The sequence below is a fragment of the Medicago truncatula genome, chromosome 1 (genome assembly GCF_003473485.1).
Source record: "Medicago truncatula cultivar Jemalong A17 chromosome 1, MtrunA17r5.0-ANR, whole genome shotgun sequence".
NCBI lineage: Eukaryota > Viridiplantae > Streptophyta > Magnoliopsida > Fabales > Fabaceae > Medicago > Medicago truncatula.
Genome location: NC_053042.1, coordinates 19,923,315 through 19,932,611, shown reverse-complemented (window position 1 = coordinate 19,932,611; position 9,297 = coordinate 19,923,315). Strand labels below are relative to the sequence as shown.

The window sequence follows — 9,297 nt, the reverse complement described above, 5'->3', positions numbered from 1 at the left end:
ACCATAAAGTGACATTCTCCCAATTTAATACTAAATTGGTTTTTATATGCACCTTTTTAAGACACCATCAAGGCTCTCAAGACATTTGTCATAGGAGGTGCCAAAAACTGAAAAATCATCCATACAAACTTTTATAGAATTTTCTATCATATCGGCAAAGATAGAAAGCATGCACCTTTGAAAAGTACGTAGCAAGGGCATTGCAACTATCTTATCTTGATCTCTTGTATCCATTGCAATTTGATTGTAACCTGGTTTGTACTCCCCTTCCAGCTTGTTCTCTAAGTAGTGTTTATGCAGAACCAAACATAATTGAAGGCCAATCAAGATGAAATGTGTACTGATCTCAAGACTCTGATGGAACTGCTTTCCAACCAACCTTAGGACACCCTTATATTTGTCTTATTTTCTGCAAAAAATACTTTTGAACTTGTATATTCATTAACTTTGATATTCTGAATTAGTATACAATTTATTTTCTATTCGTTTCTTTGTGTGCTGTGTTATCTTATTTTTGTTGATGACAAAAAGGGGGAGTATGATATAAAGTAATTAAGTCTTAGTATGAACGTATAAGAGAGCTTAGAAAATTCCAACTCGAGCATTAATGAATTAAAAGTTTGAATCCTGGAACATTTTTGGATTGATGATACTGAACAGAACAGAGTGGAATGGAATATAATGGAACGGAGCGGAATAGAATAACTACTCTATTCCATTGTTTGGAAAGTGAATGGAATTAAACAATTATAATTTTTATGTTCCATTCATACCCTTATTTTAAAGCACACTTTTACGTAAAATAAAATATATATAGCTTATATAGCTCCCTTTCCTTGTATTTTGTTATTTATACCTTCACTGGAAACTACTAAAACAACGATAATAAAACATCTCACAAAATATCCAGAAGTCCTAGCTCAACTGGCAAAATGCCGAAATTGTTAGGCCGGATGCCATGACCGGGGTTCGAACCCCGGTACCTCCACTTGTGTGTGTGAGTTTATAATGGCTTTGCCATTTCGTCTATCTACCAAAAAAAAAAAAAAACATCTCACAAAATGGCCATGAAGTAAGAAACCACCAATATCAAAGGAATCACACTAATCGATCTCCTATGGCAACAAGAACCAGTAGTCCAGCACCGCTTTTTTTTTTGAAGGAGCAGTCCAGCACCACTAAAATCAACCTTTCGTCACAAATCAGATATATTTCACCTAAAAACGAAAACCCAGAAAAACAAAAAAACTCAAAATTGGAATATTTTCATAAAATGGAGTACTTTGCTTGTGCCTGGAAGAAAGTGAAGGATGAGCAGAAGAATAAGCTAGCAGACTTCACAGAAGAAGGAAGTGAAAATGTGAACTCAGTGAGGAGGAACGTAGGAAAAAGTATTTGATGAGTAAAGGAAGAGACAGTTGAAATAAGGGTAAAATGGTAATATTTCAAGATTCATATTTCATTCCATTGATACACCCCAAATTAGGGGGATTGAAAAATTGAAGGATTGAGTGGTATATAATGGCATTGATTCCATTGTGTTCCATTTCATTCCATTATTTTTTTTTATAAATCCAAACAATGAAATTTACTTATATACCATTCAATTCCACTCCATTCCACCACATCCCATCAATCCAATCCAAACAGACCCTAAGGTTGAATTTAACGAGCTTCAATATCTAAGAGTTTTAATTAAACCAGAATTATAAGAAATTATTCATATTTCACTTAGCTTTAGCTCTATTAAGTTTTGATTTATGTTGCTCTTATGCACTTGAATTGATTAAAAATTAATTTAATTGACCTCGATAGGACTTAGGAGGAGCTTATAATCTCATCTTATGGACTATCAAGACTCAGGGGAGCTTGGTAGCTTGCAAACCTCGTACCCTGAAGTCAACTTGATAATTAGATTAACAACAATTGTTCCAAATATTTGAGGTTGTCATCATTAAAAAGGGGAAGATTGTTGGAATAAAACTGGTTTTGTACAATTCTCTAGAGTTTTGATGATAACAAAATATTGAAGAACAATTAGATACTCTGATATATGTTCAAGTGTGTAACGCCCTAGTCGTTATTTATTTATTTATGATTTATTTAGAGTCTTTTATATGATTTTAAATAATTATTGTTGATATGTGGTGTGTTTTATTTTATTATATGGTTTATTTTAATATTAATTAGAATAAGTGGTAATTATTCTTATTTTGGAGGTTGGGGATTTAATTAGAAATTAATAGAATTAAGGGGGAGTTAAATGAAATAAAGGGGAGTTATGTATTGGGAGTTAGGAAAAGAAATAGTCAGAAATCAGTTTTACGTGCAAACAGACAAGTTTTGGGAGAAAAGGGGAGAAGAGCCAAGTAGAGCTAAGGGAACCAGATTTGTGTGCATTTGTTCATCTGAATTAAGGTAAGGGTGAGGTTTGCTTCAGTAGTATAGAGGTTTAATTCTGATTTTGGTTTAACAGGTTTATGGTAGAAATTGGGGATTTTGGGTTTATGTTGAATTCTTGGGTTTTTGGGTGAATTGAGTGTAGGAATCACTGGTTTGATGTTAGAAATAGGTTCTGAGTGCATACAACATTCCATCTCATATCTGTAAACTGATTTGATGAGTGAAATTGAGATTTTTGGGAAAAACCTGCATTTTGCCCGTGCTGATATTCATGGCTCGCCCCGGCGAGTAGCCTGTCTCGCATCTCGAGTGAGCAACTTCATGGCTCGCCTCGCGAGCAGAACCACTTGCCATGGCGAGTCAGTGAGTGAGATATCATGATTTTTAGATTGTTGTTATAAGGTATAATTTGGTTAGTTTTGAGTGCCTGGATGATTTTAGAGAGGACTGGGATAATTTTTAGATTAAAAAGATTGAATAGGGAGCTTAAAAATGAAGATTTAGTGAGAAAAATGTCAACATCCTGCTACCAACACTAACGAACCCGCCGCCGCCGTCTCCGACCATCCCAGCGCCGCTGCCATTGTTGTTGATCAAGGTAATATAGTTTGCCTTCTCTATTTTATTATTTTTCGTCTCTTTATTACATGATGTTGTTTTACTGTGTTGATGAAAAATTAGTTTCCAGGTTCACTTACGTTGATGACTAAAGAAAATGAGGATAAGAAATTGTAGAAAGTTACTATTATTTAACTCAACAAAGTTCAATTTAAACCATTACATAAGAGAACCAGTTAAAAGAAAAATCAAAGAGCAGTCCAAAAGAGTCATCAAATTAAATGACATATTGCTCCCTTTGGGGAATCAGAGGAAAATTATATGTCCGAGAAATATAGAAATAACAATAAAATCGGGATTTCAAAACATTTGTTGGCAGGATTATGCAGTGGAAAATGATTGATATAGAAGGCTAATACAAATCATCCAAAATATGAGACAATCTAGAGCTAACTACCAAGGATGAAAGGATCGTACAACAGCTTACATGATATACATATATATAGCTTTATGGTCACTATGTGTGTAACTTTAATAGTAATAGATAGTTTTATGGTCAACAAATTCTTATGCAGTTTAAGTTTTTCAAGTATATTGATCCTGTCAGCTATTTTGCAGTGGCTTTTTGCTGTTATGTTGTTTCTGTTCAGTTGTTTGTCAAAAAATCATGAGTTGTTTCTGTTTATGTTGTTTCTGTTCAGTTGTTGCGACTTCAGAATATTGTTTTCTAACATTGTTATCATATATTCATGTAAGTTTATGTATGAAATCATAACTTATGATGGCCTTAATTGTAAATTTTGGTTTTTTCAGATTGTGTCAATAAATTGGTGAACAACATTCATGAACAAAATGTGCAACGTGGACAAGGAAGTATTGCCAACAATGTACCTCACTTGGAAATGAATTTTGATTATGAGGCGGCGGCTTATGATTTTTATAATGAGTATAGTAAAATAATTGGATTTGGTATTCGTCGAGAATATGGAAATAAAAGCAGAGTAGATGGAGTTTTGACTTCAAGAAGATTCACATGCTTCAAAGAGGGTGTACGAGGTGTTGACAAAAGACGTCAACCAAAAGGGGAGCCTAGAGCAGAAATTAGAACGGGATGTTTGGCGCGTATGGTTATTTCACTCGATCGGAAGATAGAGAAATATAAAGTTGTTGACTTTATAGCTGAACATAACCACGAACTTCAACCTGAACATGTTCATATGATTCGCTCTCATCGACGCATATCTGATACACAAGCATCACAAATTGTCTTGGGAGATGAATCTGGATTAAGACCAAAAGATTTGCATGAATATATATCCAAGCAAGCTGGTGGAATAAAGACAGTTGGTTTTACAAAAAAAGACTTTACGAATTACCTTGAAACCAAAAGGAAGCAGTCACTAAAGTATGGTGAGGTGGGTGCATTGATGATGTATTTCAAAAAAGAAAGTGAAAATCCCTCGTTCTATTATGACTTGTAAATGGATGTTGAAGAGCAAATAACAAATATATTTTGGGCGGATGCACAAATGATAAATGATTATGGGTATTTTGGTGATGTTATCACTTTTGATACCACATACAAGACAAATAAGGGTTATCGACCGCTGGGAGTATTTGTTGGACTAAATAATCACAGGCAAACGGTCATATTTGGGGCAGCATTGTTATATGATGAAACAATCCCTTCTTTCAAGTGGTTATTTGAAACATTTCTCAAGGCAATGGGTGGTAAAAAGCCAAAAACCATGATGACGGATCAAGATGCCGCGATGGCTAAGGCTATTTCTTTAGTTATGCCAAAAACATTTCATGGATTGTGCACTTGGCATATAAGACAGAACGCTTTACGGCATGTGAACCACTTGTATCAAAAGAGTTCACGATTCGGTTTGGATTTTGAAGCATGCATAGATCTACATGAAGATGAGGGTGAATTTTTGAATGCTTGGAATTCTTTACTTGTTGAGCATAATATATTGGAAGGGTCGTGGTTGCATACAATTTTTCAATTGAAGGAGAAATGGGCATGGACATATGTCCGGAAAACATTCACTGCAGGTATGAGATCTACTCAATTAAGTGAGAGCTTTAATGTTGATTTGAAGAACAATTTGAAGTCTGATTTAAATTTGGTACAATTTTTTACACACTTTAAAAGAGCTGTTAATGGTAAACGAAACAAAGAGTCAGAAGCTGAATATGAGTCAAAAAAATAAGCTTCCTAGATTGAAAATGAAGAAGGCTCGTATGCTCATACAAGCTGCAAACGTTTACACTCCAAGAATATTTGAGGAGTTCCAAGAGGAATATGAAGAATATCAAGACACTTGCATAAAAGATTTGAAATATGGTTTGTATGTTGTCACAAACTATGATAATCCAACGGAGAGGATGGTTATGGGAAATGCTATGGAACAAAAAGTTTCTTGTGATTGTCGTAAATTTGAGACACATGGCGTCTTATGCAGTCATGCTTTGAAAGTTTTAGATGTCATGAACATTAAGTTAATTCTTGAAAACCTATATACTTAAGCAATGGACAAGAAATGCAAGGTTGGGAAGTGATCAAGATTGGAAAGGGAGGCATGTTGAATTAGACATAAAAGCCCATTTCATAAAGCGGTACAATGAGTTATGTCCTCGAATGGTTAAGTTGACCAACAAAGCTTCAGAAACTCATGAAACATACACATTTTTGTCCAAAGTTTATGAAGAGTCCAGCAAAATAATTGATGATATGTTGGCCAAAAAGTATGTGGATGGAGAATCAAGTGGCATGGTTCATGTATCCATATCAATTGCAAATGACGAAATTGACAATGTGGACACCGTTGGCATGGCAAAAGGCATAGCTAATCGAGAATGTTCACGCAAGCAGAAAAAGCGATATAAATCTTGGATTGAGAAAAAAGATAAAAAGACAAAGATGTGCTCAAAGAGAAAGAGGTCTGGTGAAAATTTAGTGCAGTCGTTACCGGTAAGTAGTTTTTATCAATGTATTAAATTTTATTACAGTTGTTACCGGTAAGAAACTATATTATTTATTTACCTTTTCTTACATTATGCAGCAAGAAACTACCGTTCAAGCGACACAATCAAGTCAAGTTGGCAATGGAACTCGACATCAAGCTACAATCCAAGAGTCATAACCAAGTCAAGTTGACACATACATTCACATTCGATGGGCTGTTGGACTGTTTTTGTTCTTGGTTTTTATTTGCTGGGTTGTTTTTGTTCCTTCTGCTATGTCAGTCCCTTTGTGGACACTTACAGTTGTTTTTGTAAGTTTATAGGTGCTGATTTTAAGAGTCATGGCCTTGCAACATGTTGCTAACAGCTTTTACAGTTTTCGGCCAAGACTTAATTCAAAACCAGAATCATTATATGACAAAGAGATGTTGTTTAGTATGATATTATAAATTGCGGTGTTTTTATTACTTATGAGTTAACAGTGTTATCGGAACTGCAGTTCTTTTACAAATATTTTATAACCAACGCTATTTTAGCTGGTGTCTGTATGTGGTGCTGCTATTTTCGATTTTGCTGTTTTGACAGTTACGGCGACGTTACTAACACTATTATCATAAATTGAAGTATTCAATTCCGGCGACATTACTAATGTTATAAGAAGTAAATCCTTATTGACTTAATGTTTCTAACAATATCTTCACCACAATGAAATGATGCGCAAATATGTAGACATGTTTAGAACTCAAGTCCTACACAGTTATCAGAAATTGCGGTGTTTTATTTACTTATTAGAACTCAAGTCCTAATAAACTTGCTAATAGCTTATACATCCACATTCCATAAATTATGCTCTTAAGAATATTTTGCTATGAAGGAAAAGAAATACATTCACAAGGAATGCCACTAGAAATCATGAAAAGGACTTGAATCAAATTGTGCTCGCCTCTTCATTCCTTCATTCTCCTATATGTACAATCAAGAAGAATATTTTCTGTTAGGCATTTTCTCCTATTTTTACTGACGAGAGCACCTGTAAAAGTGGTTTTCTCCTATTCCTTCATTCTCCTATTTCTATTTGATGTTTCTATACAAAGAAAAGAAAATGAAGGTACACTTTGCAGAGAACAAAGCCGTAATCCATGAAATGAAGCAACTTGATTCTACTTAAACATTTTGTATGGTATGAATTCCTTCCAGAAAATGAAGCAACTCTTAAACATTTTTAAGGTTTCATAAATGGCGGTTTGAAGCGGTGGTGGCGGTGAAGAGAAAAGTTTGACTGACGATGATTTAGGTGAGGTGATGTGGAGTATAAGGGGGAGAGTGCGCCGGACAAGGGAGGGAGAGGCGGGCGGCGGCAGCGATGGGAGGGAGAGAGGTGCTATCTGAGATGAGAAGGAAGAAGGAGAGTTTGTACACGCGTGGTATTTTTCTCATAGCAGAGCGCGTTGGTCATTTTACTCATTTAAGAATTGATTTTTCCAAGCCATTTAATCACAGCCATTGATTCTATTATTTACACATGTCACACATCCATGTCTTCAAATGGGGTAAATTGAGCAAAGTGAAATGGAGCAAAGATGCACTCGTGTGGGGGAGGGACTACATTTTGTTACTTAACCTCTGTTTGTCTTGTCATATTTCTAGCTTGTTTTGTTTGAAGCCTTTAAAGGACCCTTAACATAATGTGCCATATTGACTATCTTTTTGTGAACTGTTTGTTATGTTTATTAATGGTAGTTGGCTGTTTTTTAAATAAAAAAAAAGGGTTTTGATTGGATGAATGAATGATGAAAATCATCAAATGTCCGAGGTTTTTGGCTGAATCAGCAAGAAATGCATGGTGATGATAGAATTTTTGATGATTGCACGAGTCAAGGTACATGTTTATAGCTTTTCTAGAATGTTTACATGAATTTGAAACTTGTACTTTGTGCAAAAACCATTTCATTCATTGCTCTTCAAAAGCTTGTTTAACTTTGAATCACTTAGAACCAACCAAAATGTGAGGTAGCTTTCCATTTTTATTTTTGCTATATGCATGGAGATCGACAAATTGTGTTTTAACTCGTTCGCTTTATGTTGAATCCTGCAGTTTGTTTGAATGTTTGAAAGCATAGACATGATCAAGGCAATGTTTTTTCAATTTTGAGCACAAATACTTGACCATATATAGCCTACCCTGTGAGAAAGTGAGTATTTGATAACCCCTCTGAGCCTAAAGGATAGAATTTGCAACAATTTTGAACTGTTAAATTCACTAGGCAAGCCTATTTAGCCTAATGAATCTGCCATACTTTTTCAAATCCAGCCCAGTCTTGAATTAATGCAAATTCTATATTTTCTTTTGAATTATAAAACCCCGAACCTTCATTGTTTATTCAAATATTGTCCCTTGTCTTAGGATAGGTGAGCATTTATTTGAGAAATTTGGTATTTTTTCAAGTTGGGGAGATTGGGTAAGACTTATAATTTATTGACAAGTCAAGTAAGTTGGTGATTCGAACCTATCTTGACAACAAAAGAGAAAGTGAAAAAGAAAAAAAAATGATGAAAATGAAAAAAAAAATGAAAAAGAAAAAAAAAAGAAAATATAATATAATAAGTTGTCAAGAATAGTTCCTCAATATTTTCATATCACCATAGTGTTATAAAGGGGAATTGTAAATAGTAGTTCATATAGTAAGGAATGCTCTCCTATTCTAAGGCCTTTTTGAAATATTTCCCAGATAAATGACAATTTCTTGTAACCCGGCCTCATTACAACTCTTAAAGACCTTAGTGATCTATGCTTGATGCTTTCAAATGAATATGTTTGGATGTATACCTAACTTGATCAGGATGTTAGCACATTGTTGGATGTGAGTCCCACTTCACATATGAGCGTAAATTTCACTTTTTACTTCTGGATTGTGAGAATTGTGTGTGTGTTAGGTGTGATTCAAACTTAACTTTGCTATTGACTTGGAATGAATGAAATGATATTTGCATTTAGGATTGGTTTCACATTCATGTTTTGATCCTAGGATAGTTGTAAATATGAGTCTTGCACAATTGCAATCTAAATTGAGTCATGCATGATCAAGCTTTTCAATCCAATTGTTTGATTTGCTAAAAACCTTGTGAGAATCCCTTTTTGCATTCATTCTAAATTTGAGCAACCCTTTTACCCCTCATGTGTATTTTGTAGTATTATTTTTTATTTTGGGTCTCTTATAAAGGCTGTCACTATTTTGTAATTGAAATGTTATCTTTTGAGCTAGGATATTTGCTTGAGGACAAGCAAAGGTTAAGTGTGGGGGAGTTGATAAACTACTTAATGGTATAACTTATATTAACATTTTGGGTATAGTTTATTACAAT

At 34.4% G+C, this 9,297-nt stretch overlaps 1 protein-coding gene across 1 annotated transcript; it reads left to right on the top strand.

Moving 5' to 3' along the window:
• The first annotated feature begins 4,442 nt into the window (after positions 1-4,442).
• LOC120578131 (protein FAR1-RELATED SEQUENCE 5-like) lies at positions 4,443-6,113 on the top strand. Its single transcript, XM_039830321.1, has 4 exons — positions 4,443-5,022; positions 5,123-5,385; positions 5,498-5,941; positions 6,033-6,113. The coding sequence occupies exons 1-4, from the start codon at positions 4,443-4,445 to the stop codon at positions 6,111-6,113; spliced, it is 1,368 nt and encodes a 455-aa protein (XP_039686255.1).
• Positions 6,114-9,297: the final 3,184 nt, after the last annotated feature.

Coding starts and splice junctions, on each gene's coding strand:
- LOC120578131 (XM_039830321.1), top strand. CDS start 4,443: ATGGATGTTGAAGAGCAAATAACAAATATATTTTGGGCGGATGCACAA. Junction 5,023..5,122: donor CCGGAAAACATTCACTGCAG/GTATGAGATCTA, acceptor ACACTTTAAAAG/AGCTGTTAATGGTAAACGAA. Junction 5,386..5,497: donor GAAATGCTATGGAACAAAAA/GTTTCTTGTGAT, acceptor TATATACTTAAG/CAATGGACAAGAAATGCAAG.